The sequence below is a fragment of the Oncorhynchus nerka genome, linkage group LG18, assembly GCF_034236695.1.
Source record: "Oncorhynchus nerka isolate Pitt River linkage group LG18, Oner_Uvic_2.0, whole genome shotgun sequence".
NCBI lineage: Eukaryota > Metazoa > Chordata > Actinopteri > Salmoniformes > Salmonidae > Oncorhynchus > Oncorhynchus nerka.
In genome coordinates, this window is record NC_088413.1 from 74,042,125 (window position 1) to 74,061,466 (window position 19,342).

General features: G+C 43.3%; 1 protein-coding gene across 2 annotated transcripts in view; it reads left to right on the plus strand.

Moving 5' to 3' along the window:
* The window catches only part of LOC115146435 (calcipressin-3), a 107,844-nt gene that overhangs the window by 25,692 nt on the left and 62,810 nt on the right, over window positions 1-19,342 (plus strand). Inside the window, exon 1 of one of the 2 annotated variants that reach the window (XM_065004337.1) lies at window positions 11,346-12,144. The exons of the other annotated variant lie outside the window; for it this stretch is intronic. Within the exon in view, the coding sequence (XP_064860409.1) occupies window positions 12,058-12,144 (87 nt within the window). The 5' untranslated portion in view covers window positions 11,346-12,057. Of the gene's footprint in view, window positions 1-11,345; window positions 12,145-19,342 lie in introns of those variants that run through there. 2 annotated transcript variants of the gene reach the window in all.

Consider the following 19,342-nt stretch of genomic DNA (forward strand, 5'->3'; position numbering starts at 1 on the left):
TAAGAAGCAAAGTGAAAACTGCATCGTTGTCATTAACATGTTGCATGTGCTGCATTGATCATGCAGACTGAACGCAAGTGTCTCGTGGTCAAGGAACAACAAATGTGCTACTTGAGTGTCAGGGGGTGGGGCTAAATCTTTGGAAAGCGGCATGGAGAGAGAGTGAGACAGAGATGACTCAAGTAGCAAAGTAAACTATAAAAATGGACGTTAGTCATGGCATATCACATTTAAAAAACCAAACGTTCAAATACCATTATAGGAGGTAAAGTAAAATCCTAAACCGGTCCGTACATCAATACAGGTATATCGTAAAATACAGTATACCGCCCAGCCCTAAGGTTACCCATGATGCAGCGCAGATTGCATCCATCTTCCATCCCTCCTGCGGTCTTCTGTAAGCCTTTGGTGAGGTGAGCCTGCCTCTGGGTCAAGTCCATGGTTATGTAATGGCTAATCTCTTTGGTGAGGTGAGCCTGCCTCAGTCAAGCCCATGGTTATGTAATGGGTAATCTCTTTGGTGAGGTGAGCCTGCCTCAGTCAAGTTCATGGTTATATAATGGGTAATCTCTTTTGTGAGGTGAGCCTGCCTCTGGGTCAAGTCCATGGTTATGTAATGGGTAATCTCTTTGGTGAGGTGAGCCTGCCTCTGGGTCAAGTCCATGGTTATGTAATGGGTAATCTCTTTGGTGAGGTGAGCCTGCCTCAGTTTCAAGTCCATGGTTATGTAATGGTTAATCTCTTTGGTGAGGTGAGCCTGCCTGTGGGTCAAGTCCATGGTTATGTAATGGGTAATCTCTTTGGTGAGGTGAGCCTGCCTCTGGGTCAAGTCCATGGTTATGTAATGGGTAATCTCTTTGGTGAGGTGAGCCTGCCTCTGTTTCAAGTCCATGGTTATGTAATGGGTAATCTCTTTGGTGAGGTGAGCCTGCCTGTGGGTCAAGTCCATGGTTATGTAATGGGTAATCTCTTTGGTGAGGTGAGCCTGCCTCTGGGTCAAGTCCATGGTTATGTAATGGGTAATCTCTTTGGTGAGGTGAGCCTGCCTCTGTTTCAAGTCCATGGTTATGTAATGGGTAATCTCTTTGGTGAGGTGAGCCTGCCTCTGGGTCAAGTCCATGGTTATGTAATGGGTAATCTCTTTGGTGAGGTGAGCCTGCCTCAGTCAAGCCCATGGTTATGTAATGGGTAATCTCTTTGGTGAGGTGAGCCTGCCTCAGTCAAGCCCATGGTTATGTAATGGGTAATCTCTTTGGTGAGGTGAGCCTGCCTCAGTCAAGCACATGGTTATGTAATGGCTAATATCTAATCTCGACATCCAGAAGCAAATCTTCTGCAGGTCTGTCAGGAGACACTAGGTGATGGCTGACACTACACTGCTATCAAAATGAAGTATATAGCAACCCAAGTGCTTTTCCCCCATCAGACCTTTTCAATTTAAGCACCGTAATGATTATTGATGTCACAAATGAAATATCATGGATTGCCTTGATCGATAATAATCATCATAATCTAGTAATAAATCAGGGAGGCCAGATGACATCGTTCCTATTATCTAGTGTTATAATATGTTGTAGTTAGTTACATTACTGTACGCCATTCAGTTAAAACAGGCAACATTCTATGTTTGTTGTACTGTGCTATTTTTGGCATTTGTGATCTGCAGCAGATGAATGTACTTCAATATGTAGGGCAAAGGAGGATGTCTAGTCAGTTGTAAAGGAGGATACCTAGTCAGTTGTAAAGGAGGATGCCTAGTCAGTTGTAAAGGGGAGATGCCTAGTCAGTTGTAAAGGAGGATACCTAGTCAGTTGTAAAGGAGGATGTCTAGTCAGTTGTAAAGGGGGATACCTAGTCAGTTGTAAAGGAGGATGCCTAGTCAGTTGTAAAGGAGGATGCCTAGTCAGTTGTAAAGGGGGATACCTAGTCAGTTGTAAAGGAGGATGCCTAGTCAGTTGTAAAGGAGGATGTCTAGTCAGTTGTAAAGGGGGATACCTAGTCAGTTGTAAAGGAGGATGCCTAGTCAGTTGTAAAGGAGGATACCTAGTCAGTTGTAAATGAGGATGCCTAGTCAGTTTTAAAGGAGGATGCCTAGTCAGTTTTAAAGGGGGATACCTAGTCAGTTTTAAAGGGGGATACCTAGTCAGTTGTAAAGGAGGATGCCTAGTCAGTTGTAAAGGAGGATGTCTAGTCAGTTGTAAAGGAGGATACCTAGTCAGTTGTAAAGGAGGATACCTAGTCAGTTGTAAAGGGGGATACCTAGTCAGTTGTAAAGGAGGATGCCTAGTCAGTTGTAAAGGAGGATACCTAGTCAGTTGTAAAGGAGGATGCCTAGTCAGTTGTAAAGGGGGATACCTAGTCAGTTGTAAAGGAGGATGCCTAGTCAGTTGTAAAGGGGGATACCTAGTCAGTTGTAAAGGGGGATACCTAGTCAGTTGTAAAGGGGGATACCTAGTCAGTTGTAAAGGGGGATACCTAGTCAGTTGTAAAGGAGGATGCCTAGTCAGTTGTAAAGGAGGATGCCTAGTCAGTTGTAAAGGAGGATGCCTAGTCAGTTGTAAAGGAGGATGCCTAGTCAGTTGTAAAGGAGGATACCTAGTCAGTTGTAAAGGAGGATGCCTAGTCAGTTGTAAAGGAGGATACCTAGTCAGTTGTAAAGGAGGATACCTAGTCAGTTGTAAAGGAGGATGCCTAGTCAGTTGTAAAGGAGGATACCTAGTCAGTTGTAAAGGAGGATACCTAGTCAGTTGTAAAGGAGGATACCTAGTCAGTTGTAAAGGAGGATACCTAGTCAGTTGTAAAGGGGGATACCTAGTCAGTTGTAAAGGAGGATGCCTAGTCAGTTGTAAAGGAGGATGCCTAGTCAGTTTTAAAGGGGGATGCCTAGTCAGTTGTAAAGGGGGATGCCTAGTCAGTTGTAAAGGAGGATGCCTAGTCAGTTGTAAAGGGGGATACCTAGTCAGTTGTAAAGGGGGATACCTAGTCAGTTGTAAAGGAGGATACCTAGTCAGTTGTAAAGGGGGATACCTAGTCAGTTGTAAAGGAGGATACCTAGTCAGTTGTAAAGGAGGATACCTAGTCAGTTGTAAAGGAGGATGCCTAGTCAGTTGTAAAGGGGGATACCTAGTCAGTTGTAAAGGGGGATACCTAGTCAGTTGTAAAGGAGGATGCCTAGTCAGTTGTAAAGGAGGATACCTAGTCAGTTGTAAAGGGGGATACCTAGTCAGTTGTAAAGGGGGATGCCTAGTCAGTTGTAAAGGAGGATGCCTAGTCAGTTGTAAAGGGGATACCTAGTCAGTTGTAAAGGAGGATACCTAGTCAGTTGTAAAGGGGGATACCTAGTCAGTTGTAAAGGGGATACCTAGTCAGTTGTAAAGGAGGATACCTAGTCAGTTGTAAAGGAGGATGCCTAGTCAGTTGTAAAGGGGGATACCTAGTCAGTTGTAAAGGGGATACCTAGTCAGTTGTAAAGGAGGATACCTAGTCAGTTGTAAAGGAGGATACCTAGTCAGTTGTAAAGGAGGATACCTAGTCAGTTGTAAAGGAGGATACCTAGTCAGTTGTAAAGGAGGATACCTAGTCAGTTGTAAAGGAGGATACCTAGTCAGTTGTAAAGGGGGATACCTAGTCAGTTTTAAAGGAGGATGCCTAGTCAGTTGTAAAGGAGGATGCCTAGTCAGTTTTAAAGGGGATGCCTAGTCAGTTGTAAAGGGGGATACCTAGTCAGTTGTAAAGGAGGATGCCTAGTCAGTTGTAAAGGAGGATACCTAGTCAGTTGTAAAGGGGATACCTAGTCAGTTGTAAAGGAGGATACCTAGTCAGTTGTAAAGGAGGATACCTAGTCAGTTGTAAAGGAGGATACCTAGTCAGTTGTAAAGGAGGATACCTAGTCAGTTGTAAAGGAGGATGCCTAGTCAGTTGTAAAGGGGGATACCTAGTCAGTTGTAGAGGAGGATACCTAGTCAGTTGTAAAGGAGGATACCTAGTCAGTTGTAAAGGGGGATACCTAGTCAGTTGTAAAGGGGGATGCCTAGTCAGTTGTAAAGGAGGATGCCTAGTCAGTTGTAAAGGGGGATACCTAGTCAGTTGTAAAGGAGGATACCTAGTCAGTTGTAAAGGGGGATACCTAGTCAGTTGTAAAGGGGGATACCTAGTCAGCTGTAAAGGGGGATACCTAGTCAGTTGTAAAGGAGGATGCCTAGTCAGTTGTAAAGGGGGATACCTAGTCAGTTGTAAAGGGGGATACCTAGTCAGTTGTAAAGGAGGATGCCTAGTCAGTTGTAAAGGAGGATGCCTAGTCAGTTGTAAAGGAGAATGCCTAGTCAGTTGTAAAGAAGGATGCCTAGTCAGTTGCACAACTGAATGCAATCAACCTAAATGTGTCTTCCACATTTAACCCAAGCCCTCTGAATCAGAGAGGTGTGGCCTTAATTGACATCATCGGAACCCTGGGAGCAGTTGTGGTTGGGGGTTAACTGATTTGCTCAAGGGCAGAACAGCAGAATTGTCCACCGTTCTGGCTCAGGGATTCGAACCAGCAACCTTTCGGTTACTGGCCCAACGCTCTTAACCGCTAGGCTACCTGCTGAATGGTGTGTATCTCGGCTGAGCATGAGTAATGAAAAGAATCAACACAGGGTGCATCTTCAGTGTCAATAGCTTGTAGTTTACTTGCATCGTAAATTTGTCTGGCAGTGGTTAGAAGTATTGTGTTGGGAAGTCTGCCATGGTTTGACCTCCAAAGTGTTGTGCAGGTTGTTGTTATTGAAGAAGGAGCGTGTGACATTTAAAGTACACTTCTCTTGTGCCCTTTGGAGAAAGGATATATCGACAACAGGCTTATGCTTTTGAGGGTGCTTGCAATTTGTCAGGTGGGAGTCTTGCTTGAGGATAACAAGTCAATGTATTACTCTCTCTCTTTCCATCTCTTTTTCTACACATATCACGGTCTGTATCCCCCCCTCTTGTCCTTACTTGCTCTCCATCTCTTAAAAAATATATATATTTTATGTACTTTTACCCAATTGGTAGTTACAGTCTTGTCCCATCGCTGCAACTCCCCTATGGACTCGGGGGAGAGCCGTGCGTCCTCCGAAACACAACCCCGCCAAACCGCATTGCTTCTTGATACACTGCTCGCTTAACCCGGAAGTCAGCCGCACCAACGTGTCGGAGGAAATACTGTACAGCATGGAGACCGGCCCGTCACAAGGAGTCGCTAGAGCGCGGCGGTACAAGGAAATCCCGGCCGGCCAAACCCTCCCCTAATCCGGACGACGCTGGGCCAATTGTGCGCCGCCTCATGGGTCTCCCAGTCACAGCCGGCTGTGACACAGCCTAGGATCGAACCCGGATCTGTAGTGATGCCTCAAGCAACGCGCCACTCGGGAGGCTCTCCATCTCTTTTTCATCCGTTCTCTTGCTCGCCCTCTATTTCGTCCTAGTCATTTCTAACTCTCTCGCATGTTTTCTTTAAAGGTACAGTCTATTTTTATTCCCATGGCTTGTTATCTAGATATTGTATCTCTTAATGGCATTGTTAAAAACAGCGAGAGAGAGAGAGAGAGAGAGAGATGAAGAAATTGGAACACTTTCTATCCTTGAGCAAAGTTCCATCCCTTCATTCAGTCTGTGATTTCCGTAAACAACAATAACGCTCCTTCTCTCTCTGTTTCTTTGCCTGATGAAAATGGCACACTTAATCTCGGAACACTGTGCTGTCTTCAATTCTGTGTGGTCTTCAACGCTGTGCTGTCTTCAACGCTGTGCTGTCTTCAACGCTGTGCTGACTTCAACGCTGTGCTGACTTCAAAGCTGTGCTGACTTCAAAGCTGTGCTGACGTCAATGCTGTGCTGTCTTTCTCTACACATGCATTTGAGCTGTGTTGTGTTGCTGTGTTGTGACAAGGTAGGTGTGGTATACAGATGATTGCCCTATTATTAAAAGACCAAGTCTATATTATGGCAAGAACAGCTTAAATGAGCAAAGAGAAACGACAGTCCAATCACTACTTTAAGACATGAAGGTCAGTCAATCCGGAAAATTTCAAGAACTTATAAAGTCTCTTCAAGTGCAGTCGGACAACCCATTAAGTGCTATGATAGAGCTGGCTCTCATGAGGACCGCCACAGGAAACGAAGACCCAGAGTTACCTCTGCTGCAGAGGATAAGTTAATTAGAGTTACCAGCCTCAGAAATTGCAGCCCAAATAAATGCTTCACAGAGTTCAAGTAACAGACATCAACATTAACTGTTCTGACTGTGTGAATCACGCCTTCATGGTCGAATTGCTGCAAAGAAACCACTATTAAAGTACACCAATAAGAAGAAGAGACTTGTTTGGGCCAAAGACAATGGACATTAGACTGGTGGAAATCTGTCCTTTGGTCTGAGGAGTCCAAATTTGAGATTTGTGGTTCCAACTGCCATGTCTTTGTGAGACGCAGAGTAGGTGAACGGATGATCTCCGCATTTGTGGTTCCCACCGTGAAGCATGGTGTCACGACTTCCGCCGAAGTCAGTCCTTCTCCTTGTTCAGGCGGTGTTCGGCGGTCGACACTACCGGCCTTCTAGCCATCGCCGATCCATGTTTCATTTTCCATTTGTTTTGTCTCTGTTTTACAAACCTGGTTTCAATTCCCCAATTACATGTTCATTATTTAACCCTCTGTTTTCCCCATGGTTTTTGTGCATGTTTGTTTTATGTATTTCAGTCCTATTGTGTGGGCTTGCTATTACTACATGTATTTGGTAATTTTGAGTTAAGTTACTTTTATTACTCATCTCTGCTGTCCTGTGCCTGACTCCTCTGCACCAGCTACACCCAGACCTGTTACACATGGAGGAGAAGGTGTGATGGTGTGGGGGTGCATTGCTGATGACAAGGTCTGTGATTTATTTAGAATTCAAGGCACACTTAACCAGCACGGCTACCACTGCATTCTGCAGCGATACTCCATCCCATCTGATTTGCGCTTAGCGGGACTATCATTTGTTTTTCAACAGGACAATTGCACAACAGGACAATTGCACAACACCTCAGTCTGTGCAAGAGTTATTTGACCAGTAAGGAAAGTGATGGAGTGATGCATCAGATGACCTGGCCTCCACAATCCCCCGACCTCAACTGAATTGAGATGGTTTGAGATGAGTTGGACCGCAGAGTGAAGGAAAAGCACCCAACAAGTGCTCAGAATATGTGGGAACTCTTTCAAGACTGTTGGAAAAGCATTAGAAGTGAAGTGTACGAAGCTGTCATCAAGGCAAAGGGTGGCTACTTTGAAGAATCTCAAATCTAAAATATATTTTGATTCGTTTAATACTTTTTGGGGTTACTTCATGATTCCAAATGTGTTATTTCATAGTTTTGATGTCTTCACTATTATTCTACAATGTAGAAAATAGTAAAAGCTAAGAAAAACCCTTGGATAAGTAGGTCCAAACTTTTGACCGGTTGATAAGAGAATTATGTTCTCCAGGTACATCACCCAATTTAATTATATTATTTAGTCTGCAAACCAGAATGTGTAAGATCCTGGTCGAATGAAACAGACGGAGGCCCAGCTAAATAGTCAAAAAGGTTTATTCACAGAACGTTCTACCGTCAAGAATACAAAACAATTCATTTTATACTGTCTTCACACAGCCACACGCACACACATACAAACAGACGCACACACATGTCCTGCTACCCTGCCGCCAGAGCTTTGTGACCTTGTTCTTGACACGTACTCCCTGTTCTCTCCCAATCTCCAGTCAGGTCGGCACCAAGCTCAGACAGTCTGTGTTTAAAATACCATAAAGACATATTGTTTTACCCTAATTCTGACTAGGACTACACATTTATTGATTATGATTTTATACATTCTAATCAATTCCATACAATTATATGTTTCAGGGCGGAATATTCTAATCATTCAATTAACAGACAATTCTCACCTATCACCGGTACATTACAATAAAACAATATTATACTATTGATTAAATATGCTCCTCATTCAACATAATAACTGGTATCAACGAGAAGAACAGAGTCCTATTGTACCATAACCAAAATCTTTCCAACGACACGTACGCTAGTGCATTTTAAAGTATTTTCCTTGGTCTCTTCCTATCATTTGGTCAGAGTCTTTCTGGGCTCTGCTCTCGTCCAGGTCTCTTCCTGGTCAGAGTCTTTCTGGGCTCTGCTCTCGTCCAGGTCTCGTCCAGGTCAGAGTCTTTCTGGGCTGTGCTCTCGTCTAGGTCTCTTCTGGGTCAGTCTTTCTGGGCTGTGCTCTCGTCTAGGTCTCTTCCTGGTCAGAGTCTTTCTGGGCTGTGCTCTCGTCCAGGTCTCTTCCTGGTCAGAGTCTTTCTGGGCTGTGCTCTCGTCCAGGTCTCTTCCTGGTCAGAGTGTTTCTGGGCTGTGCTCTCGTCCAGGTCTCTTCTGGGTCAGAGTCTTTCTGGGCTGTGCTCTCGTCCAGGTCTCTTCCTGGTCAGAGTCTTTCTGGGCTGTGCTCTCGTCTAGGTCTCTTCCTGGTCAGAGTCTTTCTGGGCTGTGCTCTCGTCTAGGTCTCTTCTGGGTCAGAGTCTTTCTGGGCTCTGCTCTCGTCTAGGTCTCTTCCTGGTCAGAGTCTTTCTGGGCTGTGCTCTCGTCTAGGTCTCTTCCTGGTCAGAGTCTTTCTGGGCTCTGCTCTCGTCTAGGTCTCTTCCTGGTCAGAGTCTTTCTGGGCTGTGCTCTCGTCTAGGTCTCTTCTGGGTCAGAGTCTTTCTGGGCTGTGCTCTCGTCTAGGTCTCTTCTGGGTCAGAGTCTTTCTGGGCTCTGCTCTCGTCTAGGTCTCTTCCTGGTCAGAGTCTTTCTGGGCTGTGCTCTCGTCTAGGTCTCTTCCTGGTCAGAGTCTTTCTGGGCTCTGCTCTCGTCTAGGTCTCTTCCTGGTCAGAGTCTTTCTGGGCTGTGCTCTCGTCTAGGTCTCTGCCTAGTCAGAGTCTTTCTGGGCTGTGCTCTCGTCTAGGTCTCTTCCTGGTCAGAGTCTTTCTGGGCTGTGCTCTCGTCTAGGTCTCTTCCTGGTCAGAGTCTTTCTGGGCTGTGCTCTCGTCTAGGTCTCTTCCTGGTCAGAGTCTTTCTGGGCTGTGCTCTCGTCCAGGTCTCTTCCTGGTCAGAGTCTTTCTGGGCTGTGCTCTCGTCTAGGTCTCTTCCTGGTCAGAGTCTTTCTGGGCTGTGCTCTCGTCTAGGTCTCTTCCTGGTCAGAGTCTTTCTGGGCTGTGCTCTCGTCTAGGTCTCTTCCTGGTCAGAGTCTTTCTGGGCTGTGCTCTCGTCTAGGTCTCTTCCTGGTCAGAGTCTTTCTGGGCTGTGCTCTCGTCTAGGTCTCTTCCTGGTCAGAGTCTTTCTGGGCTGTGCTCTCGTCTAGGTCTCTTCCTGGTCAGAGTCTTTCTGGGCTGTGCTCTCGTCCAGGTCTCCTCCTGCACTGCGTTATCAATCTCTATACCTGCTGTCCTCCACCTGGCTTCTCTTGTTCTCGCTCTCTCTTTCTCATTTTTGCCTTCTCCCCCTTCTGTCTCTTTCTCCCCCCCCCACACCCTCTCTCTCTCTCTCTCTTCTCTCTCTCCATCATTCTCTTCTCCTTCGCTCTGTGTTCTTTCTCTCTGTCACTCTTCTCTCTCTCTACTCTCTCTGTCACTCTCTTCTCTCTCTTTCACTCTCGTTCCTCATTCTCTCTCTGTCTCTTCTCTATTGCTCTGTGTTTTTTCTCTCACTCCTCTCTTCATAATTGTTCTCTCATTTCCTTTCCCTCGCTCCCCACACTCTCTCCTCTCTCTCGGTTTTCCCTGGCTCCATTCGCCTGTACATGGCCGATTTGCTTTATAAATAGCTTGGCCTAGATTACGGCAGCTGCAGTGGCGCCAGGGGGTGGCTGGGCATGGGCCGAGTGAGGTGGTGGGGCACTGGCAGCCTCCATCGCTGGGAAGGAGCAGGAATAGTGTGTGTGTGGAGGGGGGGTGTATGTGTGTGTGTGACTATGTTTGTGTATGCATATGTGTGTGAGTGTATTGTGTGTGTGTGTTTTGATGCTGCTACTGCCTGCATGCCTGCTGTGTACACATGCACGATGCCCAGGGCTTATACTGACTCCTATTCCCTCCCCCCTAGAGCCCTTGCCCCTTGCAGCTCGACAACCAAAACGACACATGACTGTTATGTCTCGTGTCAGATGTGGAGAGGTTTGTTTTCTGGTGTGTATCCTGAATGTTTGACGGTGTTGTTGCGTGTCATTGTGGGTTAGTGGGTCTCCCCTCTGCATGTGCAGGCTCAAACCAGATCAAATCGATGGTCTACTACCCTGGTTTCATGTTCCCACACACAACCATGACTTTGGGATTGCAAATGTGCATTATGTTTTACATAAAGTGGATTTTTGTGATGGTACAGTCAATTTAGCAACAGTTCTTTAATATCTGTGTACTTCTGTGGTCTGAAATAACATGTTATGAGTCAATCATATAGTAATGTCCCCATTTTAGATTCCCTATCAATTATTTTTTATTTTTACCTTTATTTAACTAGGCAAGTCAGTTAAGAACATGTTCTTATTTTCAACGACAGCCTAGGAACAGTGGGTTAACTGCCTTGTTCAGGGGCAGAACGACAGATTTTTACCTTGTCGGTTCGGGGATTCGATCTTCTAACCTTTCGTTACCAGTCCAACACTCTAACCACTAGGCTACCTGCCATCAATCAGGGATCTGGTGAGGGGGAAGGAAGTTTGAATATCCAGGACACCCAGAATATTCACATTCACAGATTTGCAAGGAGCATATATACCTCTGAAAGATCACATGATTAAAGGGGGTAGATGATGGGTTTTTATTCCAATTAAATTGTAAGATGGGTTTTGAAAATGCTGACTAACTGAGAGAATTTGAAATGAGGAAGAAAACTCTAGAGGAGTGCACAGAAAATGCCTCTTAGTCTATTCACACCCTAACAGAGACCCCCCATTGCCTCAGGCCTGTCAGAACCAGATTGAGCCACCCTATAGTTACAGAGCATCATATCTGGCTCATGTGGTTGTCTATCTGACTGTCTGTCTCTCTGGACAATGTACCCTGTGATGAATGACATGACACACAGACAGAAATAGCCCGCTGCTTCGTCCAGCCTATTGCCTACTCATCGTGGCTTATTGTCTTAGCTAGTGAATGATGAAACTGAGAGCTTGTGCCAGAGTTGATGAGTGTGAGGTTATGCAATGCTGAAGCCTGTTGGAAGTTTGGACCAATCGGATAAGGCTGAACTAGTAAGGGAGATATGACAACTGTGTTTACTGTAGATACTACACTACAGGCTGCTTCTGCAATGTCCACTACGTTATACAGTAAATTAGCAGGTTATACTGGATTTGTCTGGATTGTTTTTACTTATTGAAGTAACTCTGATATTTCAATAACAGAATAGTCCTACATGGAAAAGTATTTAAATGGAACAGACTCAAACTTACTAGCATAGAGTAAAACATTAGATGGTGCATTCCGTTTCTGAAGAAAGAAAGAAAGCTGCATTTATGAAACCAATAGTGAAACAATAGTGAAATTATATTCCAGGATATTTTTTTGTGGACTTCATTATAGGCAGTTCTGATTATTGTTACTGGGTTAGAAGTAGGCCTAGAATACATAATTTCAGAGCTATTGTCGCAGTTATGTTCATGGGCTAAATGAGAAGAAAAAATAAATAACAGAACCGAAGTGTAGCTCTACAAGCTGCAGTGCTCCGACTAACAGCATCGCAAATTAACAAACGAGGCTGATAATGACGTCAATGTTGTGCCCGAACGCGCGCTGGTTGGTGCACTCGCGAATGTTTCTGACCGCCGCTCTGTGTTGGAGCGGGGAGAGCGAGTTTTCTACTGCAGCATCACTCACTTCAAATAGCGCACCCAAACTGTGAGGATACCACCTCATCCGAAGCGAACCCATTGGAGTTACAATCACCTGCGAGGCTGCGACTGCGCTTTCTCTGAAGCAGACAACGACCGAACGAAATAATTTATTTTATTTATCTTTTCTCTCAGCTACGAAAGGGAATGCCATCAATAAATATGAAACTGGAGATGGTGACCATCATCGCCTGCGAGGTAGACACAGAGGTGTTTACGTCCGACAAGCTGCAGGTAGGCCTATGACGTTACAGTTTCATAAAACCGCACGTTGAATATTTCAGAATTTTTGTCTGTTTGTGAAAAAACTTTGAATATTTCTTCATTTTTTGTCTGTTCATACTCAAAGACCCGTTGTTTCTGCATGTCCCAAAGTGCCTGTCTTGCTTACGTTCACCCTTGCGTTTTTTTTTTATCAATGAAACCTCAGCTCATCAAAATGCACGCCCTGAATGCGCATGGATGCCCTCGGTGCCATTGATTGGCGTGTGTGGGTTTGCTGAAGTGCGGACGAGAGGGGGAGATGGGGGGCAGACTTTTGTTTTTACTGTATGCGCTATAGACTACATCTCGCTGTCGCATCACTGATCCATTTTAGTAGGCCTATGCAAGTTACATTCTTAAAAGCAGGGGGTTTATAGGAGGGGGGTTGTTGAATTGAACATGTGGAAGAGCACAGAACAGAAGCGAGGAGCAGTTTACACGCAGTGTCAGAGTCTGACCTCCCTTTCAGCATTGCCGGTGTGCCAGATACATAAGAGCGCATGCATCGAATACAACAGTCATGGAGGCAGATGGTACTGAGATGCCTAAAGCCTTGACATTAGAAAGTGCCAGTGTTTACTTTAAATGCCACACAGATGGCGGTCAAAGCCATGGCTTACCCACTGAACCCTTTCAGATTCCTTAGCCACGTGTTTCCTATCCACAGACTGTCATTGTGGATTGAGGCCATTTGCCATCCATTGTAGCCTGTTGTACAGCACAGAGCCCAGCACATACCGTACCAGAACAATAAGTTATTAAGATTCCTTTATCCTACGTCTTTCCTTAGTACAGTTAATCAGTCTGAACAGAGATCCTATACTATGAGTCAAAGTACAAGGTAATGCTGCCATGTTCTCAGAAAACATCAACATTGTGCACATGTCTGCACACCAGGGGTCAGAAAACCAAAATTATTTTCCAATAATTTAATTCTGAACAGAAGCATTTTATTTTTTCCATTCAGTTCCACTGTTGCGACCAGCAACATAAAGTTCCAAACTGGTTGGAATCCCACAAAAGTAATGGCTAATATCATTCATTTCTTTCCCTTTTTAAACCTCTGAAATATATATATATATATATATATGTCCTATACCTGACTCTTATGCAGGTCATGTTCTTCACATTACCGTCTCTGGTAAAAATAAACACACGATATCAAATCAAATCTAAGTTTATTTGTCACATGCACAAGATACAGAAGGTGTAACCGCTACAGTGAAATGGTTTCTTGCATAACAGCAATATCAAAAACCAGAAAGTGTCCAGATGAAAATATTTCATAATTATGAGATGACGTATACAGTACCTGCCACACTGGTCTAAATTGATGGGTCATGTGAAGGAAATGCTATAACCAAGCCCAGATAGATCTAGATAAGTGGTTGGATCACTACTGTCCAGACATGTACACATTTTCATGAAATACAATAGATGGCTGTAATCACCCCCAGACACACCTGGCTAATTTGACGGGTCACATACAGTGCATTTTGGAAAGTTTTCAGACCTCTTCAGACCTTTTTCCACATTTTGTTACGTTGCAGCATTATTCTAAAATTGTCTACACACAATCTACACACAATAGCCCTTAATGACAAAGCAAAAACAGGTTTTTAGAACATTTTGCAAATGTATTAAAAACAAAAAACTTAAATATCACATTTACATAAATATTCAGACCCTTTACTCAGTACTTTGTTGAAGCACCTTTGGCAGCGATTACAGCCTCGAGTCTTGGGGAGTTTCTCACATTCTTCTCTGTAGATCCTCTCAAGCTCTGTCAGGTTGAATGGAGAGCATCGCTGCACAGCTATTTTTAGGTCTCTCCAGAGATGTTAGATCGGGTTCAAGTCCAGGCTCTGGCTGGGCCACTCAAGGACATTTGGAGACATGTCAGAAGAGGACTGGCCACCCCTCAGAGCCTGTTTCCTCTCTAGGTTTCCTCCTAGGTTCCTGCCTTTGTAGGGAGTTTTTCCTAGCCACAGTGCTTCTACACCTTCATTGCTTGCTGTTTGGGGTTTTAGGCTGGGTTTCTGTATAGCACTTTAAGACATCGGCTGATGTAATAAGGGCTTTATAAATACATTTGATTGATTGATTGATGTCCCGAAGCCACTCCTGCATTGTCTTGGCTGTGTAATTAGGGTCATTGTCCTGTTGGAAGGTGAACCTTCGATCCATTCTGAGGTCCTATGTGCTCTGGAGCAGGTTTTCATCAAGGATCTCTCTGTACTTTGCTCTGTTCATCTTTCCTTCGATCTTGACTAGTCTCCCAGTCCCTGCCACTGAAAAACATCCCCACAGCATGATGCTGCCACCACCATGCTTCATCGTAGGGATGGTGCTAGGTTTCCTCCAGACGAGACACTTGACATTCAGGCCAAAGAGTTCAATCTTGGTTTCATCAGACCAGAAAATCTTGTTTCTGATGGTCTAAGAATCTTTAGGTGCGTTTTGGCAAACTCCAAGCGGGCTGTCATGCGCCTTTTACTGAGGAGTGACTTCTTTCTGGCCACTCTAACATAAAGGCCTGGTGGAGTGCTGCAGAGATGGTTGTCCTTCTGGAAGGTTCTCCCCATCTCCACAGAGGAACTCTGGAGCTCTGTCAGAGTGACCATCGGGTACTTGGTCACCTCCCTGACCAAGGCTCTTCTCCCTCGATTGCAAAGTTTGGCTGGGCGGCCATCTCTAGGAAGAGTCTTGGTGATTCCAAACTTATTCAATTGAATTTACCACAGTTGGACTCCAATGAAGTTATAGAAACATCTCAAGTATGATCAATGGAAACAGGATGCACCTGAGCTCGATTTCCAGTCTCATAGCAAAGGGTCTGAATAATAATGTAAATGAGGTATTTCTGTTTTACATTTTTTATACATTTGCTAAAGTGGGGTACTATGTGTAGATTGATAAAGATTTGTATTTATTTAATCACTTTTCGAATAAGGCTGTAATGTAAGAAAATGCGGAAAAAGAGAAGGGGTCTGAATCCTTTCTTAATGCACTGTTGTCATCTGGCAAAGTGGAGTCTTTTGTTTAGCTCGCTAAACAATGAACCAGCATAATCCCAAATCATACCACTACCAATACAAACATTGTCATAGGTTTAGGATGAATGTGCAATACATTTCTGAGTGACAGAGTGAGGGCTTTGCATAGGCACGTTGTTGTGTGTGTTTTTTTTGTTGTTTTTTTGTTTTTTCTGTTCCCTGGATTGGTTCCAATCCCTGCCACACACGCACGCACGCACGCACGCACGCACGCACGCACGCACGCGCGCAGAGAGAGAAAGAGTATAGACAAGCACCCAAAGGTATTTGACCTAAGGGGAAAGGTAAGGTAAACAGAACAGACAGGCTCATACCACCTTGTCTTGATAAACAGCAGCTCATCTCCAAGTCCACGTTCTCCCCTGCAGCACCTGAGCTCTGCATATAACTCTTTACCACAGACTCCCAAAACCCTACTAGCACATCTTGCCTGAGGATGAGCGTAAAACCATGCAACGCAGACGTCCCACTTCTTGGCAGAGTAGCCTATGTTTATGCTTGCCTTGTTTGTTGTGCATGTTATGCAAGTGCACATTTTTTATGTCATCGGAAAAACCACAACCCCTCATCCTACTACCCCGATCGGTCTAATCTGTACTGAGACTGATCTGAGTGCAGCCTTCAAAAACATCTGTGGGGGGAGAGAGAGAAAGGGGAGCGAATGGGCTGACTTTGGGGGAGGATGGCAGATAGATCTGAACTAATCCTGGTTTCTGGCACGTCCTGGGGACAAGAGGACATTAGGTGAGGGGGGGGGGGGAGATTAGTGGGGAAAGAACGGGGTTAGGGAAGGCTCTGATTGAGCTCATCTCTCCCAGGCAGCTTGCCGTTGGTTCATCTCATCTGTTCCCTGTGTGTCTCTATTTACTGTTCCTAGGCCGTCATTGAAAATAAGAATTTGTTCTTAACTGACTTGCCTAGTTAAATGAAGGTAAAATAAAAATTACCGTTTTTTTTCAATTGCTAACAAGCATCGGTCAATACTGAAGCCACTTTTTCAAAACTCTCCACACAGTCTGCATTACCAACAAACCACTTCACACAGTCTGCATTACCAACAAAACACTTCACCGCATTACTGCATTACCAACAAACCACTTCACACAGTCTGCATTATCAACAAAACACTTCACACAGTCTGCATTATCAACAAAACTCTTCACACAGTCTGCATTACCAACAAAACACTTCACCGCATTACTGCATTACCAACAAAACACTTCACACAGTCTGCATTACCAACAAAACACTTCACACAGTCTGCATTATCAACAAAACTCTTCACACAGTCTGCATTATCAACAAAACTCTTCACACAGTCTGCATTATCAACAAAACACTTCACAGTCTGAATTACCAACCTGCATCTTGGACAAACAGTTAATCTCACCTCTAAAACTCACTCAAACCACCAAAACATGTCATACATGTCTCAAAATTACCTTGTTCAACCATAACATTGGCAACAATTCTCATTCAGAAAGCATGCATAACACACTGACCTAAAAACACTAACAATAGGGAGCATTACATAAATGATAAATGTTTTTCTTTGAGGTTTGAATGCTTTTCACATAAATCAGTATTTCATTGTTGAAAAAGAATAACACCTTTTCACTTTATTGACTTGTACTGAAGTATATGTAACAAGAATGAATCAGAAATGCAGCAGTTTGCTTCAATAGCCTTGATTTTTTTATATCACTTTGCAGATAGTAATTTACATGTGAAAAATAAAAAGTTGAAACAAAAAACGAATTCTTAAAATTCCAGGGCTGCAATAATAATAAAATAAAACCATCAACATGTATAGTATAATCACTCACACTGTACAGTACTGTGAGGGTTCTAGTTCTCATCAACATGTATAGTATAATCACTCACACTGTACAGTACTGTGAGGGTTATAGTTCTCATCAACATGTATAGTATAATCACTCACACTGTACAGTACTGTGAGGGTTATAGTGCTCATCAACATGTATAGTATAATCACTCACACTGTACAGTACTGTGAGGGTTATAGTTCTCATCAACATGTATAGTATAATCACTCACACTGTACAGTACTGTGAGGGTTATAGTTCTCATCAACATGTATAGTATAATCACTCATACTGTACAGTACTGTGAGGGTTCTAGTTCTCATCAACATGTATAGTATAATCACTCACACTGTACAGTACTGTGAGGGTTCTAGTTCTCATCAACATGTATAGTATAATCACTCACACTGTACAGTACTGTGAGGGTTCTAGTTCTCATCAACATGTATAGTATAATCACTCACACTGTACAGTACTGTGAGGGTTATAGTTCTCATCAACATGTATAGTATTATCACTCACACTGTACAGTACTGTGAGGGTTCTAGTTCTCATCAACATGTATAGTATAATCGCTCATACTGTACAGTACTGTGAGGGTTCTAGTTCTCATCAACATGTATAGTATAATCACTCACACTGTACAGTACTGTGAGGGTTATAGTTCTCATCAACATGTATAGTATAATCACTCATACTGTACAGTACTGTGAGGGTTCTAGTTCTCATCAACATGTATAGTATAATCACTCACACTGTACAGTACTGTGAGGGTTCTAGTTCTCATCAACATGTATAGTATAATCACTCATACTGTACAGTACTGTGAGGGTTCTAGTTCTCATCAACATGTATAGTATAATCACTCACACTGTACAGTACTGTGAGGGTTATAGTTCTCATCAACATGTATAGTATATCACTCACACTGTACAGTACTGTGAGGGTTCTAGTTCTCATCAACATGTATAGTATATCACTCACACTGTACAGTACTGTGAGGGTTCTAGTTCTCATCAACATGTATAGTATAATCACTCACACTGTACAGTACTGTGAGGGTTATAGTTCTCATCAACATGTATAGTATAATCACTCATACTGTACAGTACTGTGAGGGTTATAGTTCTCATCAACATGTATAGTATAATCACTCACACTGTACAGTACTGTGAGGGTTATAGTTCTTATCAACATGTATAGTATAATCACTCACACTGTACAGTACTGTGAGGGTTCTAGTTCTCATCAACATGTATAGTATAATCACTCACACTGTACAGTACTGTGAGGGTTATAGTTCTCATCAACATGTATAGTATAATCACTCGTACTGTACAGTACTGTGAGGGTTCTAGTTCTCATCAACATGTATAGTATTATCACTCGTACTGTACAGTACTGTGAGGGTTCTAGTTCTCATCAACATGTATAGTATAATCACTCACACTGTACAGTACTGTGAGGGTTATAGTTCTCATCAACATGTATAGTATAATCACTCACACTGTACAGTACTGTGAGGGTTCTAGTTCTCATCAACATGTATAGTATAATCACTCACACTGTACAGTACTGTGAGGGTTATAGTTCTCATCAACATGTATAGTATAATCACTCACACTGTACAGTACTGTGAGGGTTATAGTTCTCATCAACTTGTATAGTATAATCACTCACACTGTACAGTACTGTGAGGGTTATAGTTCTCATCAACATGTATAGTATTATCACTCATACTGTACAGTACTGTGAGGGTTATAGTTCTCATCAACATGTATAGTATTATCACTCATACTGTACAGTACTGTGAGGGTTCTAGTTCTCATCAACATGTATAGTATAATCACTCACACTGTACAGTACTGTGAGGGTTATAGTTCTCATCAACATGTATAGTATAATCACTCATACTGTACAGTACTGTGAGGGTTCTAGTTCTCATCAACATGTATAGTATTATCACTCGTACTGTGAGGGTTCTAGTTCACATCAACATGTATAGTATAATCACTCACACTGTACTGTACTGTGAGGTTTCTAGTTCTCATCAACATGTATAGTATAATCACTCATACTGTACAGTACTGTGAGGGTTCTAGTTCTCATCAACATGTATAGTATAATCACTCATACTGTACAGTACTGTGAGGGTTCTAGTTCTCATCAACATGTATAGTATAATCACTCATACTGTACAGTACTGTGAGGGTTCTAGTTCTCATCAACATGTATAGTATATCACTCATACTGTACAGTACTGTGAGGGTTCTAGTTCTCATCAAC